The sequence below is a fragment of the Rhizophagus irregularis genome, chromosome 5, assembly GCF_026210795.1.
Source record: "Rhizophagus irregularis chromosome 5, complete sequence".
NCBI lineage: Eukaryota > Fungi > Glomeromycota > Glomeromycetes > Glomerales > Glomeraceae > Rhizophagus > Rhizophagus irregularis.
The window spans coordinates 552,881-571,425 of NC_089433.1; the positions used below are offsets into that span (position 1 = coordinate 552,881).

Sequence of the window (18,545 nt, forward strand, 5' to 3'; positions counted from 1 at the left end):
TTTCTTTTTAAAAAGTTTTTGTGTATCATCTGGATTGTATTGTTGGTTATCAATATAATCAATAGCTGAACTAATTAGAAATTTATCTTCATTTACTGGTAACATATTACAAATAATATTATTAATCCGATTGGCAGTTTGGTTATATCCAACAATATTTGTAATATTAAGAATGGTGTTAAGAGGTTTATTATGATCAAAATTATTTTCTTTTTCATATAAAATAGTCCATGTAGTTATAGAAATATTACCAAATCTAATTTCTTGTAAGGCATTATAATATTGCATATCTTGATTTTGTCTTTGTGGTTCTTTTAAAAATAAAGGATAAAAGAGTTTCCATTCTGATGATTTATATACTGGTGAGCCAGTTACTGGAGGTAATTGAGCTAAATCACCAACAATTATTACATTTAATCCTCCAAATGCAATAGTTTGTTGCTGAATAATAGAAAACATATCAGAAATAAAACTAAAAAGAGTAGCTGATACCATAGAAATTTCATCAATAATTAGAGTATCTATAGTTTTTAAATATTTGAAAAAATCATAATCATAAAAAGCTAAAGATTGAAATCCACTGTGTGTTTCATGAATCCTTAATGCAGAATGTATAGTTTCACCTCCAATATTTGTGGCAGCTATACCAGTTGGAGCTAGTAATAAATAATTTGACCTTTTACTTTTTAAATCATTAATAATTAAATTAATTAAAAATGATTTACCAGTACCAGCTGATCCAGTAATGAAAAAATATGGATGTTTGTTTTTTTGATGACTTGGGCCCAAAATATTACGAATTGTAGAAAGAGCATTTAATTGATCATTTGGAAGAGTTAATGCATTACAATGGGAATAAATAGGAGGATCAATTCGTAAGGAATTAAGTTGTATTGTAAGAAGTTCTGTTATAGAAGCTGGTATTATAGTTTGTAAATTATTAATTAAAGATTCTAATAAATTATTAAATTGAAGATTTAGCTTTAATTGTTGTGAACGTAAAAAATCTTGGGTAACTTGTTGTATTTCTTCTTGAAATTCAGGATGATGATGCAACCAATGTTCTCGATATGTTGAAAAAGTGCTAAGTAATTCTTCTTCACTTTTGCAAGGAATTTCAAGTAAAAGTTTTTGATAAAAAAATAGTTCTCCATCTTCTAATTTTAAATGTCTAAATCTAACTAATTTTTGATTTGTTCTTTTAATTACATAATTTCCTAATTTATCAATATAAATAAACCGTGAAGTTGTTGGTCTAGTTATTACTACTTCATAATTTTGAAAATATTGTGGATAAGTTAAATTGCTAAATTCTTCTTCTTCTGGACGATCAAAATATTTTTCAATATGATTTTTCCAATAAGGATCATCATTTTCATCAATTAAATAAATAGGTCGAATAGCTTTTTGTCTACTTGTAGGAGGATCAGTAGTAAGATATATAACAGCACAGGAAGAGTTACAAATAGTTTCTCCTAATATTAAGAACATTAATTCCATAGATCCTAATCTTCGAGCTACTATATGTTCTTTGAACTTGTCACCTTCTTGTATATTGAAAACATGGGATGGTTCTGATTTTGCTATATATTTTGTTAAATAAAAGGCTAATTTTCTAGAACTAACATATTGTATATTCATATGAGCATTCCAAATCATTAAAGTTTGTGGATGATAAGGTACTATCCATTGATCTTCAGCTTTAATACATCTGTAAATATAACGTTGAGTATCAATATCAAAATATGTAACTGGAGAAAAAGGACGAGGAAATCCTTTTTTACAAGTATGACCTAAAGTAGCTGGACCTCCACATTTTGCACTACATGTATGAACTTGATTTGCTTTTACTTTTTCATATAAATCAGGTTCAATATCTGGATCAGGTAAATCAGATCTTATAAGATTTTCAGCAATCATTTGTTCAATAGATTTAGAAACCCAATATACACCATGAGTATGTGCTGCACCACGATTTTGAAATTCTACTCTTTCAAAAAAGTTAGTTAAATTACCCCATTCTGAATGTTCAGGATTTTTCCAAATATGTTTTTTAAGTTGCTGTAAACGGTGTATAAAATGCAATGTAGTATGTAATGGTCTATTTGTTGGAATAGTATCATGATTATCTGTTGCTTTTAAAATTTTGTGCAAATGTGTCCAGTGGCTTTCAGCCATTGTAAGAGTAATAAATAGTGATGGTAATCCAAATGTTGAAATCATTGTATTTACATGAAGTTCTTTTTCATGAAAATATGTATCACCAGTACGAATAAAAGTAGGTAAAGTAGTTGTTATAGATTCATCTATTATAAGTCTATTAGAATAACTTGATGTTTTTATAATTTCTGCTGCAGTTGGTGGACGATAAACTTCATCAGCCTTATTTTGCCTCCAGATACGTTGATTATTTTGGTGATTACGAATTTTTTCTAATTGTAAATATGACCATGCTAACCATTTAGGATGAAGTCTAAATCGTGAATCAATATTTAGGACTCTTTGCTTGATATATTTGGAATATGTTTCATCACGAGTAAGATTTGAATTAGAAGTATTATCATTATAATGTCCTTTTCCATTTGGGAATAAATCAGGAAATAATAATGCTTCTAAATCTGGATCATTTATAGCTAAAGGTAATAAAGTACTATCTGGTGTTCTGATAAATCCTGCCATTAAATGAGAATAATGGTAATCTTCATTATGAATTTCAACATTAAAATTAGCATTAGGAACTACAATATCATTTGGCAAATATGGTGGTGCAGAATTATCATCAGGTAAATGAAAGGCACTAGGAAATGGATTAGCTGTTTGTGAACCAGGTAAATCTAAAAGATGTGAATAATTTTTTAAAAAGGGGTTATGTTGTTTTAACCAATTGGCTGCTTCAATTAAAGTATCATCAAGCCAAGAATTATTATTTCTTGATGAATTATTATCAAGGTAAGCACCAAGCATTCCAGAATATAATGTTAAAGCACACATATTTTTTGAAAGGTTCATTGATCCAGTTAATGTCCTGTATTCTGTATATATGGCACTTTGACCAGAAGTTCTACCTAAAGAACAATGTATAAATACGGGAGATAAATACATTCGTTTTCCTATAGGTATGGCTTGAATTTCATTTGGAATGGGATAAAGGAATGGAAATGCATATCTAGTACTAGGTTTTTTACATGATAAGCATACAGCAATGCGTTGTGGAGGTTTAATGTGAAAAGTTAATAATGATTTAGGTTCAGTTTCTGGATATGCTTGCAAAAGAGAGTAAGAAAAATTATCATTATAAGGTAACCATTCACATTTCTCAGGATACATTAGACGACCACAAAATGCACATACAGCACAAACAAATTGATTTAAAATAGATAAATTGAAATTTGATAGCAGGTTTAAGAATTTTGTGCTTGGTATCCAAGGGTCAATGGGTGAATAATTTAAAATAATAGGCATTGAATTTTCATGTTGCCAAGATTGGTGAGACTGTAATTGATTTTGTAATTGTCTTAACATAATTTCAGGATCGCTTTGACGATCAGTAAGAGGATCTGTATCAAAAGTATAATGTTGATATGTATTGAAAGACATAGTAATTAAATGTAAAGTTAAAAAAAAATTATTAAATTTCTAATTTTTTTTAAAGAAAAAAAAAAAGGTCAGAATATGCTTCATTTTATACTATGTTAACTGGTCGTGATCGGTCATGACCATGGCTGATATTGGTCGGTCAAAGGCTTTGTGATCAACTATCTTAAATGCCTAAAATGTTAACTGATCGGGATTGATTATGATTGTGGCTGTCTGGCTGATATTGGTTGGCCAAAGGCTTTGTAATTAACTATCTTAAATGCCTAAAATGTTAACTGATCGGGATTTGTCATGGCTGTGCTTATTTTTTTTTAAAGAAAAAAAAAGTTCAGAATATGCATCATTTTTTATACTATATTAACTGGTCGTGGTCGGTTATGACCGTGGCTGATATTGGTCGATCAAAGCCTCAAAGGCTTTGTGATCGACTATCTTAAATGCCTAAAATGCTAACTGATCGGAATTGGTCATGGCTGTGGTGGTCAAAGGCTTTGTGATCAACTATCTTAAATGCTTAAAATGGGCAGAATGCTGAAAATGTCGAAAAATGCCGAAAAATGCCGAAAAATCAAGAATGCCGAAGGCTGAGAATTCATTGATTTTTGTGCGAAATGTACGAATTTTGGCAATTATTATAATATGAATTTTAAAAATTTTTATTTTATGGTAAAATCATTACATTTATTTTTTATTGTTTTACTTAAAAAGAATTAGTGATTATATTAACGAAATCAGTGACAATTTATTATCAAATTTCTTTTTGGATTTTATTTTTATTTTTTCTAAAAATATTAATATTTCAATTAATCAATTGTTAATGATAAACGAAAAAATAAGTTTATCGGTGTCACGTGCTTTCAATAAAAAAGTTTTTTTATTTACAAATAAATAATTAATAAATCATTTTTTTAAATTAGAACACTTATTTTTTAGTAATTTCATAAGTATCATGCTTTAATGTCTCTTAGAAAAAAAGAATAATAAATTTTATTCAAAACGAAAGTTTCAAAACGTACTAATCCGAAAAGTTTGAATAAAAAGAAACCGAAAAAAAACTTTAAAAAAAATTAAAGAAAAAAAATTCAAAGCTGTTTTAAAATTATTCATCCAATGAACCTATTATATTTGAAAATAAAAGGCGATCTACGATAAGTAGAGAAAATGTTGTTTGAAGACGACATTTATCAACCCATGCAAATCAAAGCGAAGGACCTATAGAAAGAAAAAACGAACTGTTAGAAGTTTTTCAAGATTAATAAAAAGGAAATTAAAAAATAAATTTACCAAGAATCCAAGATAGCAAAATGAGATCGAAGAAATCTACAAAACAAAAAATAAAGAAATGTTAATCTATTTTCAAGAAAAAAGATAAAAAAAGTTTCGAATTTACGTTATTATCAATCATCATTATAATTCGCTATCTACTTCTAAATCATTGTTCTCATCTTTCTTTTTCGTGTCTTTGTCCTCTAAATTGTTGTTTTTGTCGTCTAGAACCATTTCCACTTCTCTTTGTGTTGATTGGTTAGACTATGGAATCATTGGGCCATTATAATAGAATATTCATCTGAATTATCCAAATCAAAACAGGAACAGAAATCTACGAAAGATAAAACGGAAACGTTAGTAACGTTTCTTAAGTTAATTTAATTCCGAATAGAACGTAACCTTACAACTTACCCAGGTAAGTTCCACCGTTCCCTACAAAAACAAAGGAAAAAGGAAACGTTAGCAATGATGTTCCTTAAGCCAATTTTGAATAGAACGCCACTCTTAAAACTTACCCAGGAAAGTTTCAGGTCTTCAAGGCCGTTCCCTACAAAAACAAAGGAAAAACAAAACGCTAACAATGTTTCTTAAGCCAATTCCGAATAGAACGCCACCATTACAACTTACTCAGGTAAGTTTCAGGTCTTCAAGGCCGTTCCCTACAAAAACAAAGGAAAAACGAAACGTTAGAAACGTTTCTTAAGTATTAAAAAAAACCTTTGTCCCCAACTTACGAAATCGTTTCCAAGACTTCAAGAGTCCGTTCCCTATAAAATATAAAAAATAAACGTTAATAAAATTTCTAAAAAGTGAATTTAAAAATTTTTTGATATTTACCTTTCAAGTCGAGTCCTAAATAAGGTTCCGTGTTCCTGATTTTATATTTGAAATTTTTTTTTTTAAAAAAGAAAAATCGAAATCTCGAAATCCAAAAAAATTTATATAAAAAAAAATAAAAATCCGGTTTAAAACCGAAAAAAATAATGAAAAAATAAAAAATAAAAAAAAATTCGGTTTGAAAAAAACCGATAAAAAAAATCAAATAACAAAAAAAGCCATAACGGGAAATAAAAAATGTTTATATAAGAAAAAAAAATTATATAAAAAAAAATATTTACCGATACGAAATTTTTTTTTATTTAAAAATCAGAAAAAAAGAAAAAAAAGAGATCGATAAATAATTTATCGAATCTGATTTATTTAGTCCAATCAAATTTGATTGTCGAAAATTATTTCGGTCATTCGTTTCGACGTAATTACAATACGGCCTTGTGTGACATTCGGAACTACAGTATTGGAATCTTTTTTTTTTTTTTTTTTACGATGACAAACGCATATTTATTTAATTATAATACCTTTGTAAATGGTATATTGCGCACAAATACAAATACAAGCTATAGAATAATCTCAATATACCCATTGAAATTGAGTAGGTAAAACCCACTCGCTCTCTCCATGTCAAAGCGACTCCCGTCCCCGATCAACACCTTTAACCACTACACCAACCTATTTAGAACTATCTACATACATGGGTATATCTCGCTAGTCTATACTATACTACCCAAACTACTTTTTATTTTTACCCTTTTTCTTTTTTCGGCCCATCCAGGGTTCCCGGCCCAGGGTTCTTTTTCTTTTTTAACTTTAACTTCTCTCAAACCGTCTTCTGATTCTTTGAAATCCACGTCGCTGCGTGTTCCCTGTATACGCTTCTTGACTTCTTTTATATAATCTTCATCCTCCGATGATGATGACGATGTAGGCGGTAAAAATCCACTACCCTTCGATATAGCAAATGGGTTACGATTCGTATACAGTATCGTTCTGAGGATGAGGATTTGAAATTAGTGTAGTATGATTAACAGTTTAATATACATCACTTATTGTTAACAAATATTTTATTTATATAAAGAAAATGCGAAATACAGATAAGAAAAAACAAAAAGAGAATGATATATTTATAAAGAGATATAAAGGGATATAATAAAATGGAAAATAAGAAATGTAGAGAACGAAGAATCAAAAAAATAGAACTATCAAAAGTAAAAAAGCGAAATGTAAAAAGCTAATTAGGGTTATCTGAATTATTATTGGAATCAGTGGCGGCAAGAACGTCTGAAGCGATATCTGCTAATTTTTGTAATTTGTTAACACGAAAAGATGATCTTGTTTTTCTTTTTGTAGGTTGTTTGGGTTGTTGCAAGTTTTTATGGATTGTTTTCGCGTTAGTATGTGTGTTTGCTGCTGGCGGAGTAGAGATTGTTTTCGTGTTAGTATGTGTGTTTGCTGCTGGCGGAGTAGAAGAGGAAGTGGTATTTGTTGTTGAAGTAGGAGGTAGTTGAGGCTTGATGGGTGATGCATCAGGACTTGAAACAGGTGATTTTAAGGAATTTAGCCATGGCATACGTTTTGTTGGGGATGAAGTGATAGGAGATTGTTGGCCTCGAAGGAAACTAAAGTTGTGTAGCTCTAAATAGAGCTTGCCTTCGATTGATGATAGTGTGCCTGAAAAAAAAACAGATGATCCTCGTTTAACAATGGTGGTTTGATTCATAAACCTGCTACCGGTTGGATGAAATAACGTAATTGGCACTTCAGTAGGTTTATCTTTTGATAAATAATCGGTAATAACACATTCTATTTGAATACCAATATCAGTAATTAGAGCAGGTTCAGATGCCATAGCGACACCAACTACATTAATTTGGTGTACTGGAAGATTTTCGGGCAATATATCCAAAATAGTGGCCGAAGTTAAGATAATCTAAATTGGTTAATAATAATTTTTTTCAATATTCTTTCCCTTTTTTTCTTGAAGTTTAATTAAAATACATGATTAAATTTTATTTATTTACAAAAATTGAATACTTACGTCAAGTTCATTATTTTTAGCACTTTTACTAAATTTAGAATTTGCAATTGATAAAACTTGTCCTTCGCTCAATTTCGGTACATAACATGGCTTAGTTTCGTCTACAGGATAAAATACTGTAATGTTGAAAGTTTGTACAGCCTCTCCTTCCTCCTCGAGCCGAGCGTATCCAAGAGCAGAACCCACGAAAAAGTCACTTGAGGTTCTTTCTTTGTAATCTGATACATATAGTATCGTCGAAAGTTGGGCAGGTATTATTGATATATATATATAAAGACAGGTAAAAGAAAATAGGAAAAGAAAAAAATTTTTTTTTCATTCAAATTAAAAGGACTAGATAATTTATTTTAGATAAAGATAAAAAATAATCGGTCATTTTTTTTCATTATCTATGTGAATTTTTTTTTTTTTTTTTTTTTATCATTATCATCTGTGGAATGTATTTTTTTAGAAATAACAACGAGAAAAAAATCAGAAATAGAAATATAGCGCTATCATTTTTTCAAAAATCACAGAATCATATGATTTTTTTTTTTATACAAAATTTTATCGAAAGAAATTGTAGCCACACTTTTGAAAAAAATTTTTTTACTAAACAAAAAAAGAAATTGTAGCCACACTTTTTTGAGTTACACTTTTTTTTAGTTAGGGGAAAAAAAAAAAAAAATTTTTTTTTCATTTTCGTTTTAAATTTTTTTTTCAAAAAGAAAATATATAATAAAAAGATCAGCAAAGATCAACAAAATCGAAATGAATGTAAAAATTTATTAATTGATGAGGACCCCGAAATATATATATAGAGGTGGGGTGCAAGGTTGCGTCGTCACCATATAAACTTTTTTTGAGGTTAGATTTTGATTTGCGTACAATCAATGGATTTTTTAGCCAAAGTCATGTTATCAGTTTGCGTATTTTTGATAAATTTTTTATAAGTAAGGGGTTTGATTTGCGTATTTTTGATACTAATTTGATATACACGTATTTATATATATACGCACGTGATAAGTAGATTTAAATATACTAATTGATCTGCATAGTTATGCAAGATATATCATAGATACATCTCTTTTTTTTTTACTTATTTCGAAAGATGTCAAGTTGGAAATACAGTTACGAAAGGCTTTTAAAGCATAAATATGTTGCTTGTATTATACATCCTAAAAAAGTAGTGTGTATTTGTGGCAAAGAAATCAAACTTAATCGAAAGTGGGAAGAGGACTATCTTGACCGTCATGTTCGTCGTTCTGGTTGCAAAGCGGATGAAGGTCAAAGAACATTATATAATTGGTTTCAACCAGCGAAGTTAAAACAAAATGAACAAATTGAGGAGGAAGAGGAATATGATTCTGATATATATGACAATATGGATGACGATGATATAGTGCGAATTGATGAAGAAAATGAAGATGATCAAAATCAAGATGATCAAGATGATCAAAATGAATATTTAGCTATTAATATTAATGAAACATTAGATAATAAAAATAGTAGCAAAAATGCTAAAAAAAGAAAATTAATTTGTATTGGCCTTCGGTCTACAGAAATATCAAGTTACATTAAACGGACTCCTGCACAGTTTGGTGGTAGTCGTCGTATTGAGATTGTTGCACGTGAGCTTTTTCCTAACCTGTTTCCATATAAGTTCAATAGAAAAAAATTGAATTCTAAACAAAAAAGGTTATTAAACCGTGCACTTTTTGCAGAATCTATATGGAAAATCGACCGATCATGTAAGTAGTTCACTAAATATGTGATCTCCAATATTAATTTCTGCTTTATTAATAACTATTTATTTCTTTAAATAAGGTAATGCAATACGTGCAAAAAGTTGTACTGGAGTTGCTGAAGAGGGAAATATATGCCATGAGTGTTCTTTTATTCGGTATAATAAAATTTTACGCAATAGAATAGTGCAACCTTTACCATTACCTGATAATATCAAATTTACGCCCAAATATTATTGGGAAGACAATCCTTTAAAACGATATCTTCAGAATTGTGACCTTCGTGACATTTGGAATACACTTAATAATGAATCGGAAAATCAACAAGAGAATCCGTGGATTATCCTTGCCAATAAAGCTATAAAAGGTGCTTTTAAGGATATGCCAGTATTTACTGGTCTTTGTGAGGTTATGGGTAATGCAATTGAACGAAAAATCAATAACAAATCTAAAAGAAATTTAAAATATAGCGAAGAATTTACCAATTTTTTAACTATTTTGGGAGGAATAAGTTCAAGGGCCTTAGAATTGTTCAGACAAAATTTAGAAGGTCGTTCACTTCAATCAATTCGGTTAGTTAATTTAATATTTTTAAATATAAATTGTTTAAATTTTGATTTCTAATTGTTTTAACTAAATTTATTAGACAATTAAGAAGAAATAATGAAGATTATTTAACGAATCCAGAACTATGTTATGAAAATGTAGCAAGATTTAAAAGATTAGTTGATTCAATAAATTATAATGGTCCAGTTTCAGCAATGACCGATAATACAAAACTCAAGTCACGATTACGGTATTCTCCTAATCTTGGTTGTATTATTGGATCAGTATTTTCAAAAAAAGAAGCAGAAATTAATACATATAATGATATTCCAAGAATTATTAATAAAATTAAACTAGAAAATGGAATGGCTAAGAATGTTCGCGCATATATTTTACAAGTAAGAATTTAATTTAAATTATTTATTAATTATTAATTTTCTAATTTATATATTTTATTGTAAAACAGATACCATTACCGGCATTTCCTCCTGTAGTTATTGCTTTAATTCCGAATAAAGGAACTGAGACTGCAAATGCAATATCGCAATTACATAAACAATTAGTTTTAGGAATTGCACCACAACTTGGTCTTTGTATACTCTCTTTAGGATCTGATGGTGCAATAACAGAATTTCAAGCACAACAGTTAATTTTAAACATTCAAACAAATGAAAAGTTAATAATTAAAGAACCTCAATTTAATATTAACTTTTCTTGTCCAATTTTTAATAATGTTGGTCCTGTAGTAAGGATTCAGGATCCAAAACACGCAAAAAAGACAGCAAGAAATGCCATAATGTCAGGAGCACGATTATTAACATTTGGCAACTCTTCAGCCCGATTTGATCATTTTTTACAACTTATTAATCAATATGATTCTATTATGTATAAGAATGATGTTATTAATCTGGACCGTCAAGATGATGCAGCTGCTTATCGAACCTTTTGTTCTTCAAATTTTCGACAATGTTTAACAGCTGATTATAAAGTTAAAATTGGAATGGAAGGATTTGCTATTTATATTTTTGTAATTGGTAATATTAATTGTATACTATATAAATATTTTAAAAATTAATTTTAATTTTAACATTTATTTTTTATTTATAAAAGGAGAAATCATTGATAGTTATCTAAACCGTAATATTGCACCACTTGAACGAATTAGAATGGTTATGACTGGTTATTTTTTCATTCAATTATGGCGTATCCATATAGAAACTCTTTCTCAAAAATATCCTGAATTTATTTCAATACGACAAAACTTTTTAGCAAACCAAACATTTGCTATTTTCATTTCTCTTTGTGAATCACTTATTTTGTTAATTAAGGCTCATCGTGAATATTATCCACAAGTACCATTTTTACCTTGGTTTCATGGATCTGAGCCTGTGGAACACTTTTTTGGTATTGCGCGCCAATTAAATCCAGATTTTGATTTTGCAGATTTAATCCAAATACTTCCTAAAATATCACAGTATTCCAGAGCTTTAAGATCAAAAAAATTATCTTTTAATCAAGAAAAAACTGTTCGTCAAGGTAATATTATTTAATTACAAATTTTTTTTTTATTTATTTATTTTTTTTTTAACAATAAATTTTTATTAATTTTATTACAGGTTATCATTTTGACTATAATACTGGTAATTTAGAAGAATCAACATTAGAAATATTGAGACTTTGGCCAACAGATGAACAAATTTCACAAACAATAAAGCATTCACGCTACTTAGCTTGTGAACTTGCCGAATTTCTTGGAATGATTCAACCTGCAGATATCGCTCTTGAACCAAATTTACAAGTTTTAATCAATATTCATGAAAAAGAAGTTTCCATGTCATGCAGAAAACTTCATGATGAAAACGATAAAGAACAAGTTGAAAACGCTGAAATTGACCTAACCACAGCATTAACAGAAGCATCTCATGAAATGAAGCGTATTTCAACAGAAGAATGTGATAATAATGATGATGATTTATCAAATTTATTCCAAAAAGAGTCTTCACAACTAAATATAATTGATCAAATTCAAAAAGATCTCTCTGTTTTATATAATGGAGACAGCAGTAAGTGATAATTTTATTATACTTTAAAATTTATTATTTATTCTTTATTAATCAAACAATTTCTCAAATATAGTTAACTCCGGATTTCAATATGAAATAGAAGATAACTTAAATTTTGAAATTCTATTACAACAACGGCAAAGACATGAAGCATATACTTCAAAGCCACTTGAACGAAAATTTAAAACAGTTTCTACAAAAACCAGTGCCATTGCCACTATACAGCCGAATAAAGCTAGTCATTTTGTTGCTTACTTTACTAAAAATGAAAATCCAGAGCAACGATTTGTTACTCAACGTGAAAAACGATGGAAGGAAACCCGTAAAAAAATGTCTATTACCTTAGCTCAATTTCATGCTGAAGAATTGGCAAAATTAAAAAAAAAAGCAAACTTTACCTAAAAAGAAGATACAGCAATCTCTTATTCAAAGTGAGTATAATTTCTTGTTATGTATCTTTTAATTGCAGTCAAGTACTAATATAAATTTATTATTTCCAAAAGTTCCAAATATTGAAACTGCGAATATCTCAAAGGATTTTCCGTTAATTAAAGGAGATTATGTTTTCGTTATATATGGTAATCAAATGTGTGTAGGGAGAGTTATTGCAGTTTATTTCGAAGCTTATGGCAATCATTGCTATTCTGAAGAAGCAATAACAAATTTAGATGATATATCTTATATTTCTTTACATGTTTATATTCCAATCCATCATGTATTTAGTGATTTAACTAGCGAAGGGTGCAATATTTTAGCTCATCATCTTGCTTCTAATATCATTTATCATATTGGACCAACTAGTGTGTTAGTTGAAGAAAATGTATTGAAGCTACTGGGAAACGAAAAACAGTATTATTATAGTTATTTTGGTCGAAAAGATGTAATTGAAACAATACGATAGTGTTTTACATTTAAAATTTATAATAAACAACGGCAAATCACATGATGATTAAGTCATAAGCTTGGTTTGCTTATTTTTTCTAACTATTTGAGGTTAAGTGTCAAATTTGCGTACTGACCTTATTAAAAACCCTTGCGTACAGCTATTAGTAAAAAATTTTTGTGTCCTCTGACCTCTATATATATATTTCGGGGTCCTAATTGATGCCATTAAGTTAACGTACAATGAAAGTGGCACAAAAGTGAATAATTTTCAATTTTATTCTATGATATCAAAGAAGCAATATTGCGATATTGCGTCTATAGCAATAGCTATAGCTATAGCAATAGCAATAGCAATAGCAATAGCTAATAGCTATATAGCTATAGTATAAGATTCAACTACGAAGTTCACATGGTGCATTCCCAAAAAGATGAAAATCTGCATGAAGATCGGAGGACAAACTACAAATTAAGCGAAAAAGTGAATAAATAAGGAAGGTCATGCAGGATGATCACCACTTCAGAAATATACTATCGCCAATCTACCGTGCTACCTCCAAAATATATATGATTTTGAAGACTTTGCAGATTGAAGTATTTGATATGCGCGTTTTGTCAATAGACTGTTCTCTACCAAAATGTTGCTTTTTAACATTTTTATCTATTCCCAAACTTCTATCAATTTCATTAAGTTTATTACACCTCACTTTCCAAAAAATCATAGATTTATCCAAAATTTCATTCCTAAAATTGTATGACAAAATTCAACTTTCGATTTCGTAGATAATAATTGTTTGAAGAAGCTAATTAACGAAACCTTTAATTAAATCTATGAAAGTTATGTCACTTATGTGATCCTCAGATACTACAAGCTTCCAAATATCATTAATATTCTTAACATGTTCCAAAGTGATATGATTATTAGGATCTAAAAGCTTATTCATTTCTTGAAAAAGTCGTGATTATATTCCAGAAATTAAATCTTTCATATCACTTCGTCTTTCTTCACAAATCCAAATATGATTGAAATCCTCTTCATCCTCTTCACACATAGGACAAAACCTTTCTTTATATAGTGAAAATAAAGTCCTTTTAATTTGTTCAATGCAAGGAAGTTCTTCAATCAGATATTGTATAAATAAAATTTTCTGATTTATTTTTTTATTTTTTTTAGATCGTTATAGATTTTTCAGAATTTTTTTTAAAAATTTTTTTTTCTAATAATAGGTATAATACGTTGTATATTCTGATTTTAAATTTTTTTCTAATAATAATAAATAGTTATTGGATGAGGGAGTAGCTAAATTGGTCACAGGACTGAATGATTGGATGACGTAGTGGCCATTTTCACCAATCAATGAAGGTCCCTGTGACCAATATAGCCCACATCCAAGAAGTGTGTTATCGTTCTGACGTTTTTGATCATGCATTAATTAATAACATCATAAATAAAATTTTATAAATTTCATTTTTATGCTATTTTTAATCCGCTTTATAAACTTTATTTAGCTTTATTTAAACTTTTCCTACAAAATATTCATTTGCACCATATTTTTTACTCCACTATTATATATCAATCATGTGTTATTGATATGCCTAATAAAATACGGTCTATGAAAATCTGCATGATCCTATTGGGCTGAACGATAACAGTATATATGGAGTAATACCTTATATTGCACCAGAAATATTTAAAGGCGTCAAATTTTCTAAATCATCTGATATTTATTGTATGATTATGTGGGAATTAACAACTGGTTGTAAACCTTTTGCTAATGTTGAACATGATGTTGATTTAATTTATAAAATTATTGATGGAAAACGGCCTAATATTACTGATGGCACTCCCGAAGATTTTGCTAATTTAATGAAAATCCTGATCCTAAAAAGAGACCTTCAGCAACTGATGTTTGTGAAATTTTTAATTCTTGGTCAAATATGGGAATGGATGCCAAATATTTTAATCAAGCTGAAGAAGTAAGATTAGAATTAATGAAATCAAAAATGCTTCAACAATAAAGGTATTAAGTTATTATTTTTAATCAGTATGTAAAGGAATTTATTAATTACTTGATTCTTTTTCTTTAGAATATATTACAAAAGAATATGTGTTCGATATAAACTAATTGTTTTGGCCAATTCAGTATCAAAATAAGTTTTCAGAAGTAATCCAATAATTTCAAGGAAACAAGATGCAACTTGAAGATTTTACTAAACTAGAAATATGCGTTCATTATTGGGATTTCATCCCCACCATGATGATACTAATGTACATTATTTTATTTTTATTAGAAAAAAAGTTAAAAAAAGATTTTATATCTATAACGATCTATTGGCATTATTAAAAAAAAATCGGAAAATTTTATTTATACAATATCTGTCTTATGTATACCGATCTATTGTCATGATTAGAAAAAAAAAATTTTAAAAAAAAAAATTCTGAAAGATTTTGTTTTCGAAATTTGGGACGATTAGTTCTTTGGCCAGTTCGCCCTTTGTCCGAATCGTCCAAAATACGACTCATCTTCCGGCCAAATCATCCATTGTACGGATCGCCCATCACAGCCACAATTGGTTCCCACTAAGCCATACGCCACATTACACTAATAAATCATATAAATAAACTATATAAATAAAAGAAACTATACTATATAAATAAAATATATAAAAAAAATTCCCATGTCTAAAATTCCCGTGACAGTACTGTATCACATGATTATTAACACAAATGAAAATGTTTTTAAGAACACAAGTTTTCTTTCTTATACTATATATATTATATATTAATGTTATTATTTTTTCAACAACTTATCAATTCACTTAAAATAATTACTATACTGCTTTGTTATTTTTATAATAAAATGATAATCTTTATAAGAAATATGTGTTCCAAAATCAAAATAAAGACTTCCAACACTATTGTTATTTCATTGACATAAGTTAAAATTTAAGTTATAAAAATTTTAATGATTAATATACTTTTAATTAATAAAAAAGCATTATTTTTATTTTTAATTTATCAATTAATTTACAAGCAAACGGAAACATATTTGAAACACAACAATTGACAGGAAACAACTGATTAAAAGTTTTGTTGGTAAGAATTTCATGCTGAAACTGGCGGTTATTCTTCTGTTAATAGAAAATGCACTTCATTTCATTAACAATTAAGAATACAACAATTATACCGCTCTCCAATAATCATTTTATTGGAATAGCCAGGCAACGGCGGAGTTCGATTTTCTTACAAAACATTCCCTATTTAGGGTTAATTCTTTGGAAAGAATAAACACTTGTATATTAAAATTTTTTCACTTTAGATAAGCATGCGACAATTTTTATTGTAAATAAATTTAAGTACAACATTCTGAATAGAAATTTAAACAAATCATTACGTGATCTGATATGTTTATGTGGCTTCTTAAAAAGTATATCAAATATATAATCATAATTGTAAATTAAACAAATTACAAATTGCCAAATCATTGATAAAAGTTAAAGATCAGGTGGCTATGCCCACTCCTAACTTAGCTCTAAACTTGTGTATATATGTGGCTTTGTTAAAAGCCATCATGACAATGTAACTTCCCAGCCAAAACCAATAAGCCCCAAAATTTAGTATGTATAAATCAACTAATTCTCCTGATTTTTTTTTTTATGTACATTAGATTCAAAATTTTAAATGTTCTCATTGAAAATTTTAATTAATAACTTATAAATAAATTTTACAAAATCATCTCGTGAATATCTAATATAAACAGCTAAAAGTGGGAATTTTTTGACATCTGAAACCCAATTTTCTATAATAATAAGGAAATAAATCATCACTATAATTAATTCCATATTCCCTTAATTGCATTTTTATATCTATCATCACTCAAATTATATAAATAAACTCCAACATAATAATAATTTTTAGGATCTTTTAATGAAAATGGATTTTCCCAAGGGAGCTGTACTGCTGGTATACACCAATAATCACACAAATCCAGATAATTTAGAGATTGATTATTAGATAGAAAAAACCAAGTATTTACAGCAATTGGAACTACAGGCCTATATGAAACCATCTCTTTAAGAAGAATGACCATCATCTATACACTTTAAATTCAATATATTCAATATACTTATACATTAAATTCAATATTTCAATATTTTACATTCAATTATACTTAGTATACTTTAAATTCAATATTTCATCAACTGAAGATTTATATTCTTGTACATTAGTATCAAGAAATTGGTGCAGAATATCAATACCACTCTTATATGCTTATCTGTTTCAATATTTTTGTCATTTAATGCATTCACTTTTCATCAAAACTTTCAGATTTATTATTATCACCATATTTTAAATTGATTCATACATTATTAAGTTGTATTCATAAATTTGAAGTTGAACAGATTATTTAATATTTTACTTTAAATTCAATATCTTACTTTATTTCATAAATTCTTTATTCTTTAAACAATTTCTTTATTTATTCTAATTGTTTATCATATAGAAATTAAGGGAGAAAAACAATTTTATTCCCAAGACAAGCATATGATCATGGTTAAAAGATTAATATCATATCTAGCTTCAATTTAGATATTATGACTTTTATTCTCTGAGTACAATACTCCAACAAATCAATATTAAATCAATAATAATAACAATTTATTATCCATTAGAAACAAAATAATTTATGATACACAATCATTTATCATGGTTGACAATCATATGAAAACATTGGTAATAGATTCAAACTGCAAAGAAATTAAAAACATATATAATCAATAGTATGAAAATGGATATTTGGGATACAAATTCTCACATTATTAACTTTTAAAATAGAGTTCATTTCACCAGAAAATTTGAATTATCAAACTAGAAAACTTAATAGAATTGATGAAATTATAAGGCACCTACCATAACATATATGCCCATACTATAAAATAGAAAGCCTGCTATGCTTTGAAAATTGGCAATATGAATCTTCCCCATAAAAAATTCACAATGTGGCAAATACTAAATGTATTACAAAATCTGATTTGATTTAAATTTAATTATACATAAAACACGTAAAATAATAATTTTTACATAATTTTGTAAAAATCTAATGATAATATAATAAAAAAGATAACTTTTTATAGTGCATTTTAAATATGGACATTACAAAAGTTTGTACTGCCTGTGGACAAATAAAACTAATACGTGAATTTATAGATTTTGAGGCTAAAAATACTACAAAACTAGAAATATGCGTTTATTATCAGGGACTTTATCCCCATAATAATAATAAATTACATTATTTTATTATTATTACTAAATCTTACTGCAGGCGATTTTACAGGTCACATAATTATGGCCAAAATATAATTCTGGCCAAAGTTTACATACCATAATAAAGTGTTATTGACTATTTTAGTTATTAAATAGGCCACTTTTTTAATTTTAATAATAAATAAATTGAGCAATTTTTATTAAAAATAATAAAATTTTTTATTAATGAATTACTGTAAGGAAGGCATTCAAATGCCTTCCTTTGAAAATTTTCTCATGATTGCTATCCAATAAATTTCATGATCGTGACCTTTTTTTATTAATTA

At 27.9% G+C, this 18,545-nt stretch overlaps 2 protein-coding genes across 2 annotated transcripts; both read right to left on the reverse strand.

Annotated features, from left to right (window-relative positions):
* Positions 1 to 5,512: 5,512 nt before the first annotated feature.
* On the reverse strand, positions 5,513 to 7,270 carry OCT59_024679 (uncharacterized protein; the record flags this gene model as incomplete). The annotated part of the gene is made up of 5 exons (XM_066133194.1): positions 5,513 to 5,525; positions 5,601 to 5,633; positions 5,704 to 5,738; positions 6,450 to 6,647; positions 6,980 to 7,270. The coding sequence occupies 5 exons, from the start codon at positions 7,268 to 7,270 to the stop codon at positions 5,513 to 5,515; spliced, it is 570 nt and encodes a 189-aa protein (XP_065991600.1).
* Positions 7,271 to 16,786: 9,516 nt separating this feature from the next.
* On the reverse strand, positions 16,787 to 17,047 carry OCT59_024680 (uncharacterized protein; the record flags this gene model as incomplete). The annotated part of the gene is made up of 1 exon (XM_066133203.1): positions 16,787 to 17,047. One exon carries the CDS (start codon positions 17,045 to 17,047, stop codon positions 16,787 to 16,789), a length of 261 nt encoding a protein of 86 aa, XP_065991601.1.
* Positions 17,048 to 18,545: the final 1,498 nt, after the last annotated feature.